Source organism: Cydia splendana, chromosome 19 (assembly GCF_910591565.1).
Source record: "Cydia splendana chromosome 19, ilCydSple1.2, whole genome shotgun sequence".
Lineage (NCBI taxonomy): Eukaryota > Metazoa > Arthropoda > Insecta > Lepidoptera > Tortricidae > Cydia > Cydia splendana.
The window spans coordinates 9,797,008-9,821,560 of record NC_085978.1 but is presented as its reverse complement, the minus strand read 5'-3'; the positions used below and the strand labels follow the sequence as shown (position 1 = coordinate 9,821,560).

Genomic DNA, 24,553 nt, shown 5'->3' with positions numbered 1-24,553 from the left:
TTAAAATTGCATGCACTTAAGCTATGATTTGTGGTTGCTAGTGACCTTATATGCATTTACTTTGATTGTGCTGGAATCTTCGTGGTGGATTCCGTCATCATTGACTGTGATGATATAAACATCTATCTTCAAATTATCTATACGACTACATTTATGATACGTTTTTCCTTCATGTTGGTGTGTCTGTTACTGTAACATAGTGTAATAATAAGTTTGAAATCTTGTGGAAAAACTGTTTTTCTTGGATAATTATAGTCCAGTAATCACGTAACGGATTCAGTAGCAGAATTGAAGACGCAGAAAGGCATAGAAATGTTAACCCGGAAGAAAGACTTAATGTTAGCGTTTCTTGCTTGCTGACGATACTTTCACTACAACATATTATTGCGGGACCAGATAAGTGCACACAAAACCATAATGCATTACGCCACGTTTTAGAACCGAGAGAAAATCGTCCTGCCGTTACATCATTTAATATTAATTACACTTTCGTAAGACATAATGTCGGCGCGGTGTTACATACCTATCACCAGTAAGGGTTCAAATGGTGCAACGGCACCTAAAATGCAGCGATAGAAATTGAGAGTGACGATCATAATTTGCGGTTACGCCACGGCACAGCTCGCGGAGGCTAGCTAAACGCTGAGTCCACAAAACAACCGAGCAATCCTCAGCTTTCCCTACGTGGGTTGACAAGAGCAAAGAGCAAATCGATCACTTACGTCAACCTTAGATGGCTGCGGGACTTGCAACGAATAATAAACTCTATGACGTTGACAATAGGGGAAAGAGAGGCGAAGCAATGTTTGTAAGAGACGAGGTGTATCACATTGCACGTAGGCACTCCGAATCGAAGCCACCGACCTACTTGGGACAGCGGCGGGGTATTCCGTGTTGGCCATGAATTTAATAGTGGTTAATGAGGGAGTAATTAGGTAAACTTGGCACAGATATTACGCGACTGGATCCATTGGGCCGGGTCAAGCGAAACGGCTTCAGATCCATCATTACGTTCATAAGCAAAACGGTAACCATTCATTCTTCAATCACTATTTTCATTTTCAAAAATGTACTACAAAAAGCACAATAGTCAATACTTCAATAGTGTAGTTACAAAATGTTTGATTGTTTGGTACTCTTTGTACCTATTATATAAGAACCTTAAGGAGGTTACAATTAACATATTTTGTAGCAATCTCGGCGCATGAATAAAATTTAGTTTAATTGATTATTCAGGTGCCGTCTCGCCCGCTGATGAGAATACGGTAAATCGACATAGATATTGGTCAACGAGTCTCGTGGTAGGTCAAATATAACCTTCAATTAATATAGTAAATTGATAAACTTCTACGGACATTGCGTCGATTTAAGATGTTATTGTTGTAGACCAGTATATATAAAGGAATCAGTTAACGATCTATTCTATTTCATGTGTGGCTTGAAATGACTACTAACTGAGCAGGAAGCTGGAATGTTACATGTCATTTACCGTGAGCAGACTAATAAGAGGTTTGCATTCAAGACTGACAGATCACATAGCTTGGATTCTGATTGGTCTATTGGTCAAACAACCAACCCATACGATCGTAATGTCCTCATTGAGTATGCTGAACATAAGGCGCTGCCGGTAGCTGAGCAGAATGGCACAAATGGCTTTGATTGCGATTGCGATATACGAGTATGTGACACCTCCTAGCGAGTCTTAATAAGGGTTGCTCGCTATACTAAAGTACTAAAGTGTATGGTATGTAATTGTGTAATCAATTATTACGTCTTATCTAACAGTTGCGTTCATCCATGAACTTTGCTTAACATCTGAACTTTTAAAGCACTTTTGTTTAAAAGCTTGTCTGCTGTGTCTTTTAATAAAATTATTTATTTATTGAGGCGCACTTTAATAGTAGTAGCTTTATTTACGGGTATCCAAAGATTCTAAGATCTCTTCACTTATTGTATTCTATAATTTTCCCACTGCTATTTGGTAGTTAGCGTTAGCTGACACAATCATCGGGTCAAGGCGGCGTTCGAGAGACGATCTTGAGCAATACCACTGTGAATCTTCACTAGTTCCTTTCTCTGCTAAGAAGTGTGTACACGATGAAAGAGATGATCAATAAATGCCACCGTGACCTTGGGCCGAAGCCAAGGTGAACTAGTATATCAACAAGTAAATGTGATGATGATGACTGATGCAAGGAAAGGTGATGTGATCATTCCCATAATTTTACATAGTTTCGTTTGGTGTTTTCTGTACCCCTGTTTGGGGTTCCAGGTGTGTGTATTTTATTTGCATCTGTGATTAAACTAGTTTATGTTGAACTGATGTATAGTGTATGTTTTGAAACTCTAGTATCTAAGAAAATTTAGGTAGAACGAAGCAAGCTGAGATTCGAAATATATGAGGTTAAATTTAACTTTAAAAAATGCTTGAACATCTCGCATTGCAGAAATAAGTTGTCGCGTGAACAAAAACACGTTAGTTTGTCTAAGTTCTTACCGTATATAAACATGGACTGCAAAAAATTACGCCACCTTTGGTTAGGTAGACTACGTGTTTGAGGAGCCGCCGTCGGGTCGGAAGCATTCTCTAACTGTTTCTCAATACTGTTAACCCACAAACATTTTTACTTCGCTTAGGACCTATTCTAGCAATAAATTTGAAAACACAAGGTGAGGGGATATCGAAAACATGCTATCCAAAATAAAAACTGGTCAAGAGCATATCGGAAATATCAGGATGCTTATGATATTCCATGTAGGCTGTATAGCCCCTGTAATTTCAGTAGATAAGAAAAAAACGAATAAAGCATACGTTCTGTAACCGAATCGGAGACATGTGCAATAAAAAGGTATTAATTGGAAATAAAGGAAGTAAAAAAGATGGGTTTCAAGACAAATTCGTGATGTCTGCGTGCCTACTCTTTCGGGAAACATTAATTATGTTAATATGTATGTCGTCGTCTATACGTTCTCAATCATTTTTAAAATGTACTCACATGACGACATTGATGACACAGTGCCTCTCATTTTATCCTGAATCGGCCGCACTCTAGAAAGGGTGTGCTCAAACTGGTTTTCGTTCGGAAATGGAATCGCTGAGCGGCGTACCGTACAGTTATAATTTCCTCCAAGAACAGACCTATCGCCAAAATGCCCTAACTTATTAAAAACAACATGCCCTTTCGTCCTTTTACTTTCAAATGGTAGAGTAACGGTGAACCACACTGCTTATTATTCTCGTTCAAAACTATGTAAACAAACCATTTAAATAAAAAATAACATAATATATATATATTTTTTTATCATAGTTCACAACAATTTTGTAAAAATTATATTACTCGCCAAACTGCGATAGATCGCGCTCATTTTTACGTTTTTAACCTTTTAACCTTAAACCTTTAAACTGTTTGGTTATAAGGTTGTATTTTTTTTCATAATTTCACTGCACGATGCATATAAAAGTAATTGTTAAGAATACTTGTTATAAAAATTTCGGGGGGACTTTATGTATATTATTTATACACTACACCTTATAATACAAAGTCCCCCGCCGCGTCTGATTGTGTGTATGTATGTTTGCGATAAACTCAAAAACTACTGAACGGATTTTCATGCGGTTTTCACCTAGCTATAGAGTGTTTCTTGAGGAAGGTTTAAGTGTATAATTTATTAACCCGTGCGAAGCCGGGCCGGGTCGCTAGTTTACAATAAAACGTACAAAAATGGCCATGCAAAACATGCAGTCCATATGTAATCGTAATTCGATCGTTGACCAGTTATTAATGTAAGAAAAAGTAAACATTGTGGCGTGCATCAGTTGCGTGTATTACAAGCAAACTTCCTTCTAACTACTGACTCTTAAGCCCAGTGGGCGCTCATCATGGTATAATAATATACTCCGCCTGGTACTCCATTCCCGTCTTTTCTAGGTCACCTAACTGACACGCGCTTACGTCATCATGCGACAGCGCTATATGATAATATGCGATAGCGCTATATATAGCGGCCATGTTGTTGTGACGTAGCCCCGTGTCACTCTGGGAATGGAAGACCATGTTTTATTAGACTATGGGCGCTCATGACAGTGCTAAAGAAAAAGGCATACAGTTGACTGTCAAATTTACACGGTGATTTGGCCACGTGAATTGGCCACGACATTCTGCAAAAAGCGTTGTCTTAACTAATATATATAGGTATAATAATAATATATACTATTCAATACTATTCATACTGGCATTATGAATGTTGATAGTTGCGAAGGTTCAGCGATTTCTACGAATAGCCGGCCACGAACTCGCTATTATGTTAGGGCTTTTATACTACTTGAAATTCAATTTAAAAAATCCTGACATAAACGCCAACTATTCATTAGTTATTATTAGCAAGAATTGATTAATTTTCGTTCGTTCATTCTTAGTTGGTTTATTTTCTTTATCTTGAATAAAAAAACCAAAAAACTTTGTTTATTTCTTATCTCTAATTTCACCGAGAGAAAGTGAGTAATGAAAGAAGAAAGTAACAGAATTCTGCAAAGATCCAAATCTCAACCCATGACCTTAGTATGCGGAAGTACTAATCTCGAAAATTTTGAACACTAGTTTCATATCATAGCCGACTGATGTTTAGTTAGATATTTATCTTCCTTAACAACGACGGAACGGGTAGGTACAGTACCTACATATATGCGTTTTAGGTGGTAGATTATTTTTTGAAGTGAAGACTTCTTTAGCGGCGCTGTGCACTTTTTGTGATGGGGAAAAAATTTTATACTCGCGACAGGTCACGTGACCGTAAGATTCGTAAGACGTAAGACGGACACGTGACCTGATCGAAAAACTGTTACAATGTCATTGAGTTTTCACTTCTGCCGGCACTCCCGGAGTGCAACCCGTTGTTTTTTCACCCGACTACGGCAACGCAAAAGGAGGGTTATTATCAGTCTATGTATATGAGTAAGTCATGATCAAATCTAAACAATAGGGTCACTTTACACAAGTTTTAATAATTAAACTTACGAAAAAATCACCCAAAGTGGCGAATAAGTAAACTAACAACATTATAAACAACACCTTTCTCTACGTAGAGTAAGCATTAGAAATTTTCACTTAACAAAATTAAACTTATAATTACAGTGAATTTAATTACCATGAAAGTGAGACGCAACAAACACTTCTGAGCGTTTTCTGGTGCGTTTAGGAACGTTATTCCACCAATGCTTGCAGCTCATGCGAGGCGTCTGCTCAGGTGGGGCATAAATACTAACTACTTAATTCGTAAGCTAGTTCGTCTCTCTATTGGTAGCTCTTATGTCGTTGCGATAAGGTTCACCAAAACTGCAGATTCGCAAATTAAAACAAATATATAGTAGATCATCATCATCAATATTTAATAGCTATGCTCTTGTCGGCGGTGGAGTAATCGCCACTCTTCTCTTTGCTGGGCCAGCCTTAACTCCCTCGTAAGACACGACAGAAATTTTTTCTTTTATCTGGCTGAGATATGTGAGCCTGGTCCTTCCGCTGCGTTCTTTCCCCTTAATCTTGCCCTCCAGGATGTTTAACAAGAATCTGTCGTGCCGTGGCCAACCATTTTGACCTGTTAGAGACAATAAAGTAGATATCGATCCAAAAAATTTACTGCATTTAGTAGTTATAGATCTTGAGATGTCAGTTGGAACTGGTTAGCTTGGGCGTTTGGTCTCGTCTGCACTACGACGCAATCAAAATATAAACAACAGAAATACACTGCCCGCTGTGTCGTGCTCTAGTAAATTCGGAACGGTACCATCGTGCATCGCAACAATATTACCCTCACCATGGAGAGTAATAAAATTAGTCTTAGTATCTTAATGTATGTACTAACGAAGAGAATAATATTCTCTTTATATTAGAATGTAAATTGCAGGGTACTTGCATGGCTCATGGCTCATAGCATAGCTGGTCTTGTTTTGATGTACCACCTTATGTAATGTACGTAAGTGTGTACCACCTTATGTATGAAAGCAATAAATTACTGAATGCTGAATACTAACTGATGTACGAGGATTTGTTTTCGTCTCGAACTCAGAGACATCAAACTACAACATAAATCTTGTCTTTTAGTTAAGAATATTGTACATGGGTTGTTTTGTTGGTATATGGGTTGTATTGTGCGAACCTCAGATTTTTAACTAGGTAATTAAGTGCAATCACAAATGTCAATTTTAATGATAATAGTATTCAGTGTTACATTTTGATTTATATACTATGAACATTGCGCATAAGCATGTATTTTAAAGAAGGATTAGGTACCGTTACGTGTGTGCGAATATCGTTTAACAAAATGACGCCGGTTGAGTTTGGTATGCCAACTTAACGGTAGTGCCGAGTCCTGACCCTGACACAATCACACTGATTCTTAGAACACACGTAGAGAAGCGAAGCAATTGAACAGAATAAAAATAGAACAGAAGGAAAAAAAGGGATCTTGTAATTATTGTATATTTTGCACAATAAATGAACCTACTGCACTAGATATGCAAAATTTTCAAGGCCTAACATTCCATGCACATTTAGCGAGTAAAATATCCCATTGTTGGTAATGTTGAAAAAGACCGCGGAACCAAAACAAGTGAGCAATTACCACGGCTGTTCCACACATTGTGTTTGTCTCTGTTGTGACGGCTATGGATATTAGTCTGAAAGGTTTTGTCGTTACGTGAATTTACATGGTTCACGTCGACGAACAATTTTGTATAATTCATGTTTGACAGTCGCAGTTGTTAACAACTTTAAGAATTGTATACTAAACAAAACTAACAGAAATGATTTTCTACATTAGGTGTCTGAAAAGTGCCAAGATAATTTTAATAGTTTAGTGAATATAAGCCACATATTAGCTAGCCACTAACGAGACTTCTTCTTCCTGCCCTTATCCTACGTTATGTGGGGTCGGCACAACATGTTTTTCTCTTCCATTCTCCTCTAACTTTCGCTGTCGTCACTTTCGTATTCTAAATCGATGTTTCGTCACCTCAGCACTCACTCCTTTATTTCTCATATCCTCTTTCACACAATCCATCCTTTTATTTATTTTAATCTTTGTTGCACAATACATGAAGGTACAAATGGCGGACTTAATGCCTTAAGGCATTCTCTACCAGTCAACCAATGTGTAATAAAGTTTAAGTAAATAATAGTTGATTACTGTTGTTTCCGCATATTCCTAGTGATCTTCCCCGCGGTTTCGGTCCATTAGCTCACTATATTGTGCCTGTTGCAGGTTCGCGTGATCTCGTTAAGTGCGTCTGCCACCCGACCATTCCTACTTTCGCCTTACATAATACAATGCTTCTACTTCTATATCTATAATTGATAACAATTGGTCACTATGCAATACACCTAACTTTCCAAGTTGATTATTAACTAAACCTCATTCGTTGAATTTTTCGTTAACTTTGGTTACAAAATTAAAAAAAAAAACATCAATTGAATTTTATATTTATCTTGTCACGAAATATTATCGATTCGGATTCGGGCTTCGATTATTAATATTTTTAATAACAATCTGTGATCTAAGGGTCTGTGCGGAAAGAGAAGAATCGTAGAATGTATAGGCTCCCCTACATTTCACGACTCTTCTCTTTCCGCACAGACTATAAATATTTTATTTAATCTGACATTAGCTCTAGAGTCTAACGGGCCTTCAGTGTAGACCAGTGTCTGGACAAAAGTGATAGCTCTAACCAAAGTTAGGTACAATAAAAGTCAATTAGCACAGATACAAGGTACAGTGACTCGTTGACAACGGAGAGTGAAACGTCACGTCGCTGACTGACCCTAATTTTTCCGTTTCTTCTGTCGGTTCACTATCCATTGCTGCATTATCTTGGAGGATAACCCAAATCTTCGCATGAAGTCGCATTATTGTATTTCTTCAATATCATGGTAAATTAGGGTTGTAGATTCAGAATTAGGTACAAGTGAAAGTTAAACAGTTCACAGTTATATGAGAAAAACATTGCAATATTAAAGAACACGTTTTCTGGACAAATCAAAGGTTATTGACGAAATAATATATGTATATCTGCGAACTCGCATACCTGTCCCGTCTTAATCTAAGAAATAATTCTAAGAGAATACGCTGTATTTAAGACTGTCCCAAAAGCAAGACAAATGGGGCATTATCTATGAAAAGGGACCTTATTCTCGTTATCGATGGCGCTTACGGCGCACAGCGTCTCGCGGGCATCGCGGCATTTTATTTATATCGGAGCATCGTTAATACTGGCGTAAGTGCCATCGACAATAAGTTCCCTTTTCATGGATAACGTCACAAATTAGCAAAAACAAAACTAATAAGGTTCACACCTGACGTCGTAAATATTGTACCTCTACCTAGTAAATATTGGTTATAAGTAGACCAAGTTATATCAAATCAGAAAGTATGATATCTGCGTCACATGTGATAACAAGGCCAAGGGCGACGACCGGCTGGGAGCTGTTTCCTCAATTCCACGCTAGATGTCACTTTGCCGTCCGCCGCGATTCGTACAACGCGGTATCGTTTGTTTCCCGTAGATTATACTGAACGCTTGGCGGAGCGTCGAACGGTTGCCATCAGAAGGGTCTTAACTGACTCGACTGAACAGCGAGTGATGAATTCGGATATGAATTTTGTGATTCCACCCCGCTCGCCTGCAAGTCAACTATCGCAGACTTGCAGGTCGATGATCTGACGCTGTTTTTGGCCCCTTATTAAACACTCAAATTAACATAGCATTTATAATATAAATGAAGGAGTCTGATTATCAGACTCCTAACAATACGAGTACTCCGATTCAGAGTATTTGAATCGGAGTACTCGTATTGGTCATCTTCATCTATATTTGCAAATAATTATAGTATTTATAGTGTAACGAAAAGCCACGACGTAACATAGATAGGTATATGTTTGTTGATTATCTAATAGAAATAAAACTATTGTACAATCTTTCCTTTTATTAACTAGTGTCGTTAACCTACCTAACTAAACCAATGTTAAGATTCGATATGATTTTTACGAGTGGTACTCAGAGTATTATAACTGACTGAAACTTGTGAGTTATTGAAGCAAATTTATTTCCCGTACCGTACTAAATATTAATTATTGGATCCGGTAATAATCCATTAATTGCTGTTCTTGCACTAACTTTTGATACCACGACTTTGGCAAACGAGCGTAAGGCCTACCCAATAGTAAACGAATACCGTAGCCTACACTACAGACGCTTGCAACAAAATATGTAGATGGTAAGTTGCCCTTGGTGGTAGTTGCCCTTGTAGAATATTTATACCGTTTTAAAATTGGACCAAATTATATTAACATAACTTGCATGCAATGCAAACTACAAAAATAACGATTTACAAACAAGTTTTACTTTTAAGCGACCTACATTTTGCCACTTAAGTAGTAAGGTCATTTAAAACTTAACTATCCTTTATTAGTGATAATTAATTATGTAATTGTATATTTTTTAGTACAAACAGCAACACTCTTCATTGTCCATTGGTGGATCTTATGCCTTTTGTAATAACTTAATAAGGTTTACCGATGGACAGTTAACAGGGTGGGCGATAGTACAGCGTAAAAATATAATATATAGGCAAAGGAAACGTGTATCAAAAGCATTGCTTAATTTCGTTTGAGTTAAGCATAGTTTAAATTATTAAGACCGTCATGGAAATCCATATGAAACCATCACCGCTCTCGCTCCTGGCTGCCCTGTACGGCTACCACCAGTTTTGACATTGACAGATTAACTCGCGTTTACGTAAATTACTTTCTATACATCTCGCTTGCACTAATATGCGAGTACGAGCGAGATGCATAGAAAGTAAGTTACTTAAACGTGAGTGAATATGTCAATGTTAAAACTGGTGGTAGTGCTTCTGGTTCCTGGGCCGCTGAGTGATTCCACATTCGGGGGGTAGCGTGCCCATTCTGTATGAAATACTATTACCTACTTAATCTGTGGTAGCGTGACAGCTGTGGATTTTTACCTGGAACAAAAAGTTATATTCAGAGATTTGTAATACATATATAACAATTGATACTACTAGAACATAATTTACTCGAAAATAGCTGTTAGACTTTGTGTCAGATAAAGTTAAAGTTAACTTCTTAACTAAATTAACCAGTATACCGGGTGTGGCCTGTAACACGAGCAAAGAATTAAAACATAGATTGTACTCCTCAAACCGTGACACTTTTGTTCAACAACTTTTAAAAATTATGAAGTATCTACACTCCCTATTTTTCATACAAAATAAATATTATCTTCAATGGACGCCATCGCCACGCCATATCATTGTGATTGACGTTGCTTGTCACGCCTTAAACATAACAAAATTCGCAATACATTGCGTCTTAGAATAAACTTTAAAGTGTATTAAAAATCAAACCACAAGTTATTTTTAAAAGTCGCTGAACAAATGTTGGTCAGTATGAGGAGTACAGCCTACAGTTTAATTTTTTGCTCATGTTACAGGCCACACCCGGTATAAGGTGTTAATAGATTTATACAATTTATTAATTCAGAAATTACAGAATGAAAATTTACAAGTTGTAACACAGTTATTTTTTACGTTACAGAAATCAATCATCGCGAACGCGCAACCGCGCATCTCACCATGGGTCAAGAGCAGTCGTATGCGGCTCACGCTAGCGCCGCCCAGGTGGCTCGCTACAAGGAGAAGTACTCCGACCCCCTCCAGTACCGGAGTTCCCCCATCACCTTCCCCGCCGACTTCGACGACGACTACAAGCGACACAAGGCCAGGCGCAGCGCGGAGAGCTTCAAGAGCGACTCCTCCACCAAAAGCAGTGGCTACAGAAGCGGATCGAGCGGCTACGAATGCCGCTCCGAAAGATCCTGCAAAAGCGACTACTACTGCACATCCCTATACAAAAACAATCACTACACAGACGTTAATAAAGAACTATATAAACCGGTGAAAATACCGAAGGAAAAACGCTACAACCTCCAACTGTTTGACGACAAAGATGAACTGAAAACTCCGCGTTTGAAGAGTTACCATAGTGAACCTGAATCCACGAAGCCTAAGGTGGCTGCCCCAAAGAAGGCGGGAATAAGGAATTACACTCCTAAGATCCTGTCAGAGGACGAGCAGAGAAATAAAGTGGATAACTGGATATAAGAGAGCTAAGACTCGTAGATTAAGTTGTAAATATTAGTGTAGTAGTAGATGAGTTGGGGACGCAAACATGGAGGCAGCAGGAGCGCTCGCGAGTTTGGCCCCGTCGCCCATCACTGTGCTGGGTCTGATACCACTCCTGGCATTAGGGATCACGTACTTCAGATACCAACAGTTCGACCCAGAGTCTCATATAACGGATGTCAATGCTGTGAGTATTCTCATTTAAACAAAAGGATAACATTTATGTAAAAAAAAACTTTCCATCAATACAAGATTCCTCTGATGCTTTATTTATTGTATAAGACTGATATAAGTTATATAGACACATATCTCAATAAAATACAATATTACTGATACTCGCATAAATACGTAGGTAGCTAAGGATTTATTAAACATCGTATTAATTACTAACGAGTAAATTACTAGTCTCCCTGTGTTTCACCTCACAGTTCATGATTGAAACGAAACAATACGTAACCGCAAAGGTCACTTTATTATTAACCCTCATATTTTATTACCGTTAAAGGCTGAATTAAGTAATTTGGAAAAAGTTCGCGGCCTCATTACTATAGTCAATATTTATCTCCATTTCAGATATTGCCGATATACGATTTCGTGATAGTGGGCGGCGGATCGGCGGGCGCCGTGGTGGCGTCGCGCCTCTCCGAGGTGGGGAACTGGACGGTGCTGCTGCTGGAGGCGGGCCAGGACGAGACGGAGATCTCCGACGTGCCCGCCCTGGCCGGCTACACGCAGCTCTCCGAGATGGACTGGCAGTACCAAACCACGCCCTCGTCTAACCGCTCCTACTGCCTCGCCATGAACGGCGACCGCTGCAACTGGCCTAGAGGCAAGGTCCTCGGCGGATGCAGCGTCCTCAACGCCATGGTATACGTGCGGGGCAATCGCAACGACTACGATCTCTGGGAGGCGCTCGGTAATCCTGGCTGGTCCTACGACCAGGTGCTTCCTTATTTCATGAAATCTGAGGACAATCGGAACCCATATCTCGTCAATACGCCCTACCACGCCGCAGGAGGCTATCTGACGGTTCAAGAGGCTCCGTGGCGCTCGCCACTTTCAGTGACATTTCTGAAGGGCGGCATGGAACTTGGATATGAGAACAGAGACATAAATGGAGCGAAACAAACTGGATTCATGCTAACACAGGCGACCATGCGGCGCGGCAGTCGGTGCAGCACGGCCAAGGCCTTCTTACGGCCTATACGCAATCGAGAAAACCTTCATATCGCCCTCGGAGCACAGGTCACCAGGATACTAATAAATCCGGTTAAAAAACAGGCTTACGGTGTCGAGTTTATAAGAAATGGACAAAAGCAAAAAGTAAGGATCAAGCGAGAAGTCATCATGTCAGCCGGATCATTGTCCACGCCCAAATTGATGATGCTTAGCGGAGTGGGACCAGCGAGCCATTTGAAGGAGCACGGTATCCCTGTCATCGCAGATCTTAAAGTTGGCCACAATTTGCAAGATCACGTTGGGCTGGGAGGCCTAACATTCGTCGTTAACAAACCTGTCACGTTTAAAAAGGATCGGTTCCAAACATTCGCTGTAGCTATGAACTATATTCTTTACGAAAAGGGACCGATGACCAATCAAGGCGTCGAAGGTTTGGCTTTTGTCAACACGAAGTACGCTCCAAGTTCGGGCAACTGGCCCGACATACAGTTCCACTTCGCTCCGAGCTCCGTGAACTCCGACGGCGGCGAGCAAATCCGCAGGATTCTGAATTTACGGGACCGAGTATACAACACCGTTTACAAACCGATCGAGCAAGCAGAGACATGGACCATTCTCCCTCTGTTGCTTCGCCCGAAGAGCTCCGGCTGGGTAAAGTTGAGAAGTCGCAATCCGTTTCATCCGCCTGATATAGTGCCCAACTACTTTGCATACAAAGAAGACATTAAAGTATTAATAGAAGGCATAAATATAGCCATGGCTCTGTCCAATACGACAGCCTTCCAAAAGTACGGGTCGAGGCCCCACACCATACCTATGCCGGGTTGTCAACACCACGTGCTGTTCAGTGACGAATACTGGGAGTGTTCGCTGAAACATTTCACGTTCACGATATACCATCCGACTGGCACTTGTAAAATGGGGCCAAAGACGGATCCTGCGGCGGTGGTGGACCCGAGGTTGCGAGTCCACGGTGTGGCCAACCTGAGAGTGGTGGATGCGAGCGTCATGCCGACCATCATAAGCGGCAACCCGAACGCACCAGTAATAATGATAGCCGAAAAAGGCTCGGACATGATCAAGGAGGACTGGCTTGTGTTATGACAGTGTTTAGTGATTATACTAGTGGTTACAATTGTGAAAGTGAACAAACTAAAATACTCAGCTCAGTCATGGAAATTAATTTTGTGTTACTTTGCGTAAGACGTTTCGATAAGTTTGTAAATAGTTCTATTTGTCACTTAGAAATAAGAGAGCGATGTGGTATTTTATTGTGCTAAAGATTATGTATGTAAATGATAAGAACAATAATAATAAAAAACAAAATAAATATCTTATTCTTTGGTACCTTTATATTCTCCCTATTTACCAGTGATTGATCAAATAAATAATCTAAGTAACAACAATAAATAATACCTTGGAATAACTCATAATAAAATAGAACTATCCTAATTCATTACTCAAATAAAAAACAAGAATGGATTATAATGGTAAAACAAGTGAAAACAATTTGGTGAAAAGAATATCGTTAACAACTTTCGGTTTGCGGTTATACTATTTTATACCTACTGTTTTTGCTAAGTGTTCTTGTAATAAACGAATATCTGGGAGACCGAGCTTTGCTCGGAAAACATATAAAAACTCAAAAATGCGCGTTTTCCCAGAGATAAGACATAGCTAGATCGATTTATCGCCCCCCAAAACCCCCATAAAGCATCATCGAAATCGTTAGAGCCGTTTCCGAGATCCCCGAAATATATATATATAAATAAATAAATAAACAAGAATTGCTCGTTTAAAGGTATTAGATAGATTAGTTAGATTACATAAAGTCAAAATACTGATCATAAACTATGTAAATGTCATAATATCATGCAAATTTTATAGCTCCCAGTTAAGCCAATAAAAATTGTAATTTAATTAAATAATGAAAAAAATAAAAAAAAATTGTGTAGAGTCACCCTTTTTTAAATTATATTTTTATTTTAATGAGCCACCTCATATTTTATTTATTTCATATTGTTATTATTTGTTGTTATAGCGGCACACTCTGAGAAAATTGCAACAATACCTATAACGATTCTTGAGATAGAGCCTGCGCACAGACAGACAGACGGACGGACAGCAAAAGCTTAGTTAAGGTTCCGATTGTCCCCCTTCGGGCACGGAACCCTAAAAATGACGTACTATGCCACCTGAAGGAAGGGGAAACCTTAGTTGTTCATTTAAAAGTGTCACGAAGTAACTTGACGCCAATCCCTGAGGAAAATAGGTTCACTAACGAACTGGGAGGTGAAATTTAATCTCGACGGACCGCAATAAAGGTAATACAATAAAGAGAAACTCGACCTCAGGACGTGGTTTACATTTTATTTGCTTTACAAATCGACGAGTCGGCTCTCATGGCGTCGGCGCTTAATTTCTTTATTTGTAAACGTCCTTGCCTGTGGTAAATAGAAAATCAATAAGAAATCGAACTGAGGGATAATCAGAGATATCAGACAAGGCATAATGAAAATAGATGCAATTGCCACTATGAAAATTGTTTTAAATGAGTCCATTTACTTTATTTATATCAAGCAAGCAATTAATACTTAAAAAAAGAATTGAGTTTTAAATCAACAGCTCAAGTAGTTATAAATACAATAATATTCTCATAAAAAAACACGTACTATGTGTTAACAAAATATAAAACTCCCAGGTAATTATTAACTCAAACACTTAATTATTAACTATTTTACTCATGCACGAGAAAATATCTAGTAGTTAATTTATTGCAATCAGTAATATGCATTTCTCAAAGATATGTCATAAATACACATTTTTTTTCTCCTTTTTTGATAAAAACAAACGGTATAATAAGCTCAAAGCGGAGTACTACTAGTGACATCGAGGGAGGAGTAGCAGAACTAATTCTGCTAAACTGAGTACTACTAGCGCCATCTAGTGGGCTATGGCTGACTTCACTTCACTCAAAAACGCCATCTACTACATTAGAGGTTCAAACACAAATCTGAATAAGTTCCAATCTGAAATAGAGGGCGCTAAAATAGAAGACGCCGAAACCAAACAAGTAACAAAAAATCGGGCAAGTGCGAGTCGGACTCGCGCACGAAGGGTTCCGTACCATACAAAAAAAAACAAAAAAAAAAGCAAAAAAAAAAACGGTCACCCATCCAAGTACTGACCACTCCCGACGTTGCTTAACTTTGGTCAAAAATCACATTTGTTGTATGGGAGCCCCATTTAAATCTTTATTTTATTCTGTTTTTAGTATTTGTTGTTATAGCGGCAACAGAAATACATCATCTGTGAAAATTTCAACTGTCTAGCTATCACGGTTCGTGAGATACAGCCTGGTGACAGACGGACGGACGGACGGACGGACGGACGGACGGACGGACGGACAGTGAAGTCTTAGTAATAGGGTCCCGTTTTACCCTTTGGGTACGGAACCCTAAAAAAGCGTTTGTAAGTACAGTCAGCAACAGAAGCAGTAAATAAGTTGTCAGGTAGTCACAATGATCCTTTTTTTTTATACCACGTCGGTAACAAAGGAGAACATGACTCGCCTGATGGTAAGCAGTCACCGTAGCTTAAGGACGCCTCCAACAACATGCGCGTTGCCGATCTGCGTGAATTCCCTCAACACCTAATCCACAACACGCATTCGGGTTATGTTTTAGATGTTCTAAATTTCTTGGCAGATATAAGTAGGCTTCTTTACAATATTGTGTCACAGTTACGCACTTATTTGTAGGCTAAACGTGAAATGCAAATAATCAACAATATCTCCTATGTCATAATCCAAAATCAATATCGGAGCAATCCTTCGCGGATTGCGAAAGAGTTACGTAACGCAAAAATGTCCAAATTTTAAAAATGCCTAATGACCACGACTCGCCGCTTTAATGGAGGCAGGAATTAAGTTATTGCGCACTCGTGAATGCACATAAATGGCAGTTTAAAGACGGAAACCCACTGCGGGGCAAACTAAGTACATACCTACATTGACAGTGTTTGTTCAAACTTCGCCGTGCCCTGCTGAAAGAGGGATCTTCTCTTCAATTTGGCATAAAAGGCATGCTTGCGTGCAAGGGTGTTGCAGCGCTACAGCATATTAGGTAGTAGGTGTAAGGAAGTTGCTTACAGTTACAGTGAGTAACTGGCTGGCTTGGCCTCGATATTTGGTTGACATGACATGACATGAAATGACATGAAAGGAAATTATGAATACATAAATAGTAGGATAATTTTGGACCATGAAAAATTATTACGTCAAAATTCGAGATGATAATAATATTATACTTAAATACCTATTGTTAAAATGTGCCTACGAATCTTGCTGATTGCTGCCCTTTAAGACGGACTAAATCAGCTTTTAGCAGACAAGGGCCACATAGTAGTTAACGAAGTTGACGCGGGCCGCACATTGTTAATAAAATAATAATAATAAAAAAAGAAATAAAAAATTGTGACTTTATCAGACATTGTCGTTTGTCAATATTACATACAAAATAGCCAGGGAGGCTCGCGGGCCGCCTGTTGCCGACCGCTGGACTAAATGATTACCCCGAGTTGTCCCTATGTATGGCACAGTCACCATCAGATATATCGGAGCGGCCTAGATGCTCAAAAATAGCTGAACACGCACTCTAACGCCTTGACAGTAAGAGGCGTGTTCAGATAAATGTGAGCACCTTGGCCGCTCCGATATATCTGACGGCGACTGTGCGTGCAAAATGGAGATAGTGTGGACATAATTCCAGATCGCCATGACCACGACAACTTTTTAAAGATCACAGGACTGACAGGATTATAAGAAGAGATAAGTACAAAACAGTCTGCCGAAATTTTAGCTGGGGACGGGCACGTCAAATGTATACGAAACGTAAAAATAGCCATGTCAGATAAACGTCAGTCCGTACAATGTGTATGATCATTGGCCGCCTAATTTCGACAGAGGGGAACGCCTGTTAATGGCTACTCCGTTTGGTTAAGTATATCCTCTAAGATTACCTTCCGTGATTACCTATCTATTTCTCACTTGATGGTCTCTTCGGAAGATCAGCGCTCGAAGTCGCCAGCAACGTGCTGAGATGGGGCCATTTCGTGACACTTTATTTTCACTATGTTCTTTCTATGTATGTCTATTGTCTGTTTGTTTACGAATAAAAACTATTCTATTCTATAAGCGGAACGCCACGGCTTGTTGAGTAACCAGAACGGCAATACAATATTACAATGTCAAGATTCGCCCAGAAAGTCCAGTCACACTGACCGAATAGTTTTAGAGTGGAATCAGTGAAATCAGAAATGTACCAACAGCGGAAACAAATGTAGTCCTCATAATTACTCAACTAAGCACAAATTCCACGTGCCCTCATTTTCCATTAGACTATGTGGAGCGACGCGGGTTCACCTGCTTCATAATCCTTCATTCATACACCCTTGTATCATAATCTATTACACAGTTGAAAAAGCAACTTTATGCTTTCAATTTTAGGTTCATTATTTGTTGAAAAAAGTTAGCGAAATACGCGGAATCGAAAATTAGCAGATATATTAGCATTCAGCGGCGCGCCTGCGACTGACAATGCGTGAGCGATCACGTACACAGACATTATATAACACTGAAATGAGTTTTATAAGGGCTTATGTGAGCATGAACACTTAAATAAGTATGACGTTTTAGTTGCACGCCGGATTGATGCCAAAATGGTATGTTTATACAAATCCGTAAATGTTGTGCCCTATGCAATATGGTGGGAACATTGGGAAGTTGCAAAAGGGTTACACACTAAAAGGAGCTCTACTGATTGCCTCACTTTATTTTACATAAATACATGATTTGTATTAGCTAGTGGATTATGGAAGTGAAACAGAAACTACCTACTAGGAACAATGCTCAAGCACGATGTCGACCTTCTCCGATGAGGTATTATAGTGCAGTCACAGGCTAGAAGTAGAAATATCTAATCCAAATAAATCGATGGATGGGACACTTTGCACGACTAAAAACAATTCTTACCGACACCTAGAACTTCCTAGGAGTACATCCTTTGCACAGACCACATGATGTTGTCCATAGTGGCGAAACAACAAAGTTTACGTGTTACCCCACCGTTATTATTTATACCCCAGGTAGGTTCATATTCAACCGAACATAACTCCACGGTTCTTATGGAACATTCTCACCATCGCCTAGCTAGAACCTTCCTAGACGAAGACAGGCGGTTGCCCGCAGTGTTAAGACCACAAAGGTTACGACACCTCATTTCCGTATTTGCGAACCTTTTCCGCGAACGTGCTCTTTAATTACGCAGGATCTCATTTCATCGTGTTTCTAATTGTATAATGGCCCTATTTCCTTTGTTTATGTAATTTATGCACGCACTAACTTTGCTTGAATTATTGGAGGTTTTGTAGGCACAAAGAGATGTCTCTAGAACATCTGATTGTAAGCGAACTGTTATCAAATCTCACAACATCTCAACAGGAGGGGACAGGGGTCAAAAAAATCCTCAAAAACCCCTCACGTAATAATGGTTGCCCCTTAATTTGTTTATTTAGTTATGTACTACTAACTATAAAAGTTGTTTAACTGGATAACAAGACTCCTACTAAACTTATAACTGGCAAGTTTATCTAAGAACCTAATAGTAAATTCTCCAAGGCGCATTACGGAACTCAAGTATTAACTGAATCATTTTATCTCTGCTTTTATTTTAAGTGTCGCTTAGCTTGTAAATAGTATACAATACTAAAAGCGCTGATACCACGGCATAAAGCCGGAGCGGTGACGCAAGCGGCATTACGGGGAGACTTTCGATTTCTGGATGAAACCGACAGGCTGCCATGGTAACACGGTCGCGTGGCAATTACCACGCTCGCCTGTCCTTGGGAACACGTGTTTACTTTATCATTTCGTTACTTTTATGGAGCTCTGACGTAGGATAGATAGAAGATATTCTGACAATACTGTACAGTATTGTTAGACCAAAAAAATATGGTCTAAGGTCTAACTCTATAGGGTAGTCTCGAAAGGAACCAAATATTTAATCTCCTCCTCGGTGTGAGTTTTTCCGTAAGTTTTGCCACCTAAACATCCTCATAATAATGTCTATGTACTTTTGACATTTTCCACTACCTATTTCATTCATAGTGTTGAATCAAATTTCAGTTGTACATTCATTCTCCAAATCTAGCAAGTCATTGTTGGCCGTCTCGCCATTCAATAGAGTCTAACCAACAATTTCAATGTAGTATCACGATCTCATCAGCTACTTGGCCCTCGTTGTGCAACATACTTAGCGAATTGAACTCCGGAAGGCAATCCTTCCGGCCGCAAATGTCTACAGAAGATAAACTAATGCATTCTGCGTCCTATTTGCTATGTTTACTAACGACTCGTAATTATTTATGTGTACTGTGCAATATACATAATGATGTACACATCATAAGCGCAGCTTCCGTGAACTAGATTGCTTAGACTAGATTTTACTGTTTCTACGATTAAGTAATAAAGATTTATTAAATTATTCTATAGCCATCCACTGGCTTATAAAAAAGCCTATACATATATATTCCATAGTATGTATTATGAATCTTTTTTTGACAAATCAAAATTGAATTCGTTTGTGGGCAGCTAGAGGTGTATGTGTGTGTATAGTGTTAGGACTTAAACGGATGTCCGTTATATTCGTTAGTATCTGTAGGCGTGGCTCACTCCGCGATTTCGTCGCTTTGCTACAGGTAGCTAAAACTACATCCGTTCGACACCAATTTTGGTGGCTAGCCAATCTAGCCATAAGCCGCGCTTGGCGCTGTCGCCACCTAGCGGCCATATCTGTCCTGATCGTAACAGACGCGTTTTGGTAGAGAGTGAGTCTTCTGTACCCAGATACTATTATTTATTCTGTGGCTGTGGTATCTGTAAAATGTGTAGGTATTCCTTGGGCATCGTATTACCTAACTTGATAAGATAATCCTTTCATTTTGATTTTCGATTCAAAGGTAAGTAGGTACCAATCATGATCGATAGTGTTTTTAAATCGGGATATCTTAGGATACATTTTTTTTTCATTTCCATTCAATCTGGCCCCTAAATTGTAAACTGAAATATAAGTCTATACGAAAGAAAGAGCCCCTAAAATCATAACTTTGATAGGTATTATCCCTTGCTAGCTTCAAGGGATAATATCTATCAAAATTATGATTTTAGGGGCTCGTTCGTAGGGGCATGTTCTTTTTCAGTTTCTTTCTAATTAACGTTCTCACACATCCTGGAACGTAACAATATGGCACAAATCCTAGTCTACTTTAATAAAAATCAATTAAATCTGTATTCATTCTGCATTAAACGTGGGTTTCTTTCTACTAAGTAGTTCAAGGCGAAGCTAAACCAACTTACTAAAACGTCGTGTCAGGAAGAGCGTCTATTTCATAATCAGATTTAGGACGAACCGATCGACCGGTCGTGTTTCAATCGTAATCGTATTAATTATTGTGGGTGCGCTACACGTACATTTTCATCACAAGTCGGCATCGAGTTGAGTCGATGCTTTTGACTCATCGATGTCATAATTGCGCCTCTTCCGAATAAACCATGATATGACACAGATTATGTCACGGCACGGTATTTTACTCGTAGCTGTCAGCGCTTTTAATTGAGGCGATATTTATAGTTTCTGCGTTGTAAACATTATTAGGAAGTAAACAAAAGTAGCGGGACATGACAGGCTCCAAATAATAATGCAGGAAAGGTCCGGTTTTCAGAATGTACCCACAATAGGCCTGATGACAAATTTTGAAATCCCTTTTATTATTGTCGGTACACTTGTATTGGTTCCGAAAAACACAATATTTCAGCTATAGGTACTCATAAGATTTAACATAAATAATTGCATTTTATTATAGCTAGTTTAAAACTCGCGCGAAAACGCCTCGCACGACATTTTTGACGTCACCATTTAGTTGGTGGTAGGGTGGTAGACATTGTTTACATACTTACAGTTACAAATTTCCCTTGAATCCGAATGATATTGTTAATTCAGCACCATATATTACGATTAGGGATGATAAATACATTACAAAAATTTATCACATTAACTCATTTTACACAAAAACTCTCACACGGTTGCAATTTAAGATGAATTATTTAGATACATGTAAATTTTGAGTGAAAATCACCGAGCACCGGTTTTACTTTTTAATTTTTCATTTTTCTAGTTACGACAGCCAACATGGCAATGATAGTTCCATTCAGCCAAATAATTAAAAAAGTTTGTTGGTGAAATATCGTATTATTTAGCATTTTATTTAGATAATAACAAATAGATATCTCCTTTATATCGTGTAATAATATTTTTTGGACGTAATAAATGTTTAGTGGCGAAATAACATTTTTTTGCACCTTCGAACTCTTTGGTGAGAACGTATGGATTTCGGTCAATGAGGTTGTCTATGTTGCTCTAAGAAATATGTTATGGATTGATGACGTCACTGTTTAGAACGCTTCTGATTGGCGTTTCAGTAATAATGGCCGATTGGAGAATTTCGCAGTTTTATTTTATTGAATATATTAATAATCCTTCAGGTTATACTGAGATTGGGCCATTTTTTAGAATCATATTAACATAAGTATATGTTTCTTTGAAACCATTATTTCCGTGATTCTTTGTTACTTGCAACAGGCCTATTAAGATAAACAAAAAAACAAATCACATATATACCTACCTGTCTAATAAGTCTAATAACTAAGGATTCATAAGATGCGCCTTAATTTTGATTTATGCTGAAGTCTGTCAATCAAGATGAAGGAAAAATTATAAAATAGTACGTACTCCAATATTATGACATACTCATAATATTTAAATAAGGCAGTTTAGATTTAATTGCGAGTTATTTCAAAAATGTGCTAAGAATTACACTCCGAATAGAGAAACCACGGTAACCACACGCACTAAAAACGTAAAACGCATTACCCAAAACATCTCATAATAATGCATAATACACATATATGGGTATCTAGGTCCCCTCTGTTTTAGTAACCCCGATTCTGCGCCGACAGTTCGCAAGGCTGCGCCGGCGCGGCGTCGACCGCGTGGGGTGCGCGCAGTCCGCCCCGAACCGTCGCACGCGCGCGCCGAGTCGCGCACATCGAAACTTTTGCTTATCGGAAACTTTGTCAGTATTTTTATAAACGTTACTTTTTCACAGACTGATTTTGTAGTGTTAACACTAAAAAAAAAAAAAAAAATGGCATCCATTATGCCTTCGGAAGTGCATTGTAGGAAACGCAAGCAATTAAAAAATCATAAGTGTTTTGCCTTGTAACGTGAATAACAAGGATAATTCTGTGTAATTATTCGCGATATACCTGCTGGTGCTATAAGACCTTACCTAATGCAACGTAACTGTTACTGGAATATCCACTCGAAGGTTGTGTAAGCCAATGCACCTACATAACTAATGTAAGCGTGTCTAATTACAGGGAAAATGCATTTTTTTGTTGGCAGTTTCAAGATCAAACTGTAGCTGTCATCTTCCGACGATATTATCGTTTTCTTCGATATCTTCTCTACCGGCAGTAGGTGTGATCATGGAACAAATTTCGGCTAAAAAATTCATTTCAATATTCAAAACCGTGTCAAAACCGAATGTTAATTTTTTTGAGGATTGTCTTTACCACATTACGTGTATTGTTTCTCCATATTATATTATTAATACAATCATTTGTATGAATACATTTTTGGGGGGTTGATATGTAAATATTTGCAACCTGCCTTATGTACTTATAATGCAATCTTCTCTATTTACATAGTTCACATTTCCATAATTCACATTTCAGTTTTGTAACATTATAGATTTTTCAAAACTAATTTATAACCTTAATCAAACATAAAACATGTGTATGAAAATCATATCCCATAAGAATCACTTGTAGTATTAACAATTTCATGTTCTAAATAGGCTTTATTTTAATAAGTCGCTGATTTGGAAGATAACATCGTGTGGACTTTGGAGAGCCCTTGATGTTATTTTAATTTTTGTTTAATTAAAGCGATTCTGAAAAAAAATAACTTTTGAAAAAGTTACGATTGATAACAATCTTAGATCCTATCTATTCAAACACCTAAATCGATGTCGTAAACGGTCATCCCAAAATGAAGACGCAATCTGCTCTGGTTCCAACCAGCAATCAATCTGTCCAGATTGTGATCTCGGACTTTAAACTATCTAATTGTAACCATCGCGATTACGCTTCTGCGATGAGGCTTGCTATGCCAACGCATAAAAGGGTATTAATTAACATTGCTTCATATATTCCATACTTTTTGTAGACCAAAGAGTGTCCCAACACTAGTTACCCAAGTAAAAATCACGTATTTGTTATATGTTACACACTTAGCCTCTGCAACTTCAGCCGCTTAAAAGTCGCCTGCCCTCATCCTCTCCCCTTCAAACTCAACCCCCAAACTATTGCATTGCATTGCCTTAGCTTAAAACAATTGATATTTCGTGTGTGAAATTCACCCATTTAGTCGTTAGCGCGATTAAGGATTTAACGTCCACATTTTCAAACTTTCTTATTTATAATTACGCATTAAGAAAATAATATCTACATAAATATACCTATGGGCTATGTCCAACAATTCCATTATAAAACTGGACACTAAGAAGAAAATATGATTTCGGCAGGGTCATTACTCAACCAAAAGTACTGATTATACAAATATAGTTCTCAAAATAATAATACAGATTTTAGACAGCTGAACTTGCATAAAATAAGTGGACAAATATGTAATATATGCAAAAAGATGCTATTAATAGACGCGGCTAAGAAACATCTTAAATGACCCCGCAAAATATTGGTTTATCACCCACACGGGGGCAAATCCCGTCCAGATATATTAACCATTAAGGAATGTAGCGAAAAAGTTCGTGTAGTGCAACCTTATTAAAACAAAACAAGGGAATGTAAATATTTCTTGACCTATATCAATAATTCAGGTCTTAACCTATTACATAATGTAATAATTGCTTCCTCGCTAAGCCTAAACGGTCTAATCACCGCATTTAATTAGTTATCGCAGTTAGGTAACTGCGGAACGCCGGTGGAAACACTCGTTGACGTAAAAGTGCTGTTTTTGACCCAGTGATGTTTTGCAATG

The 24,553-nt window shown here is 38.6% G+C and overlaps 4 protein-coding genes across 6 annotated transcripts in view; 3 read left to right on the top strand and 1 right to left on the bottom strand.

Annotated features, from left to right (window-relative positions):
* The window catches only part of LOC134799986 (uncharacterized), a 45,809-nt gene extending 34,632 nt beyond the window's left edge, over positions 1 to 11,177 (top strand). For both annotated transcript variants that reach the window (XM_063772421.1, XM_063772420.1), the window contains exon 2: positions 10,612 to 11,177. In XM_063772421.1, coding sequence (XP_063628491.1) covers positions 10,650 to 11,177 — 528 coding nt within the window. In that variant the 5' untranslated portion in view covers positions 10,612 to 10,649. The remainder of the gene's footprint in view (positions 1 to 10,611) is intronic.
* Positions 1 to 24,553, bottom strand: part of LOC134800209 (flotillin-2) — a 395,117-nt gene that overhangs the window by 202,923 nt on the left and 167,641 nt on the right. The window lies entirely within an intron of this gene.
* Positions 11,245 to 13,707, top strand: LOC134799985 (glucose dehydrogenase [FAD, quinone]-like). Its single transcript, XM_063772419.1, has 2 exons — positions 11,245 to 11,385; positions 11,772 to 13,707. Exons 1-2 carry the CDS (start codon positions 11,245 to 11,247, stop codon positions 13,479 to 13,481), a joined length of 1,851 nt encoding a protein of 616 aa, XP_063628489.1. The 3' UTR covers positions 13,482 to 13,707.
* Positions 22,247 to 24,553, top strand: part of LOC134800330 (uncharacterized) — a 74,194-nt gene continuing 71,887 nt past the window's right edge. Inside the window, exon 1 of the mRNA XM_063772830.1 lies at positions 22,247 to 22,565. The gene's annotated coding sequence lies outside the window, so the exon portion shown is untranslated. The remainder of the gene's footprint in view (positions 22,566 to 24,553) is intronic.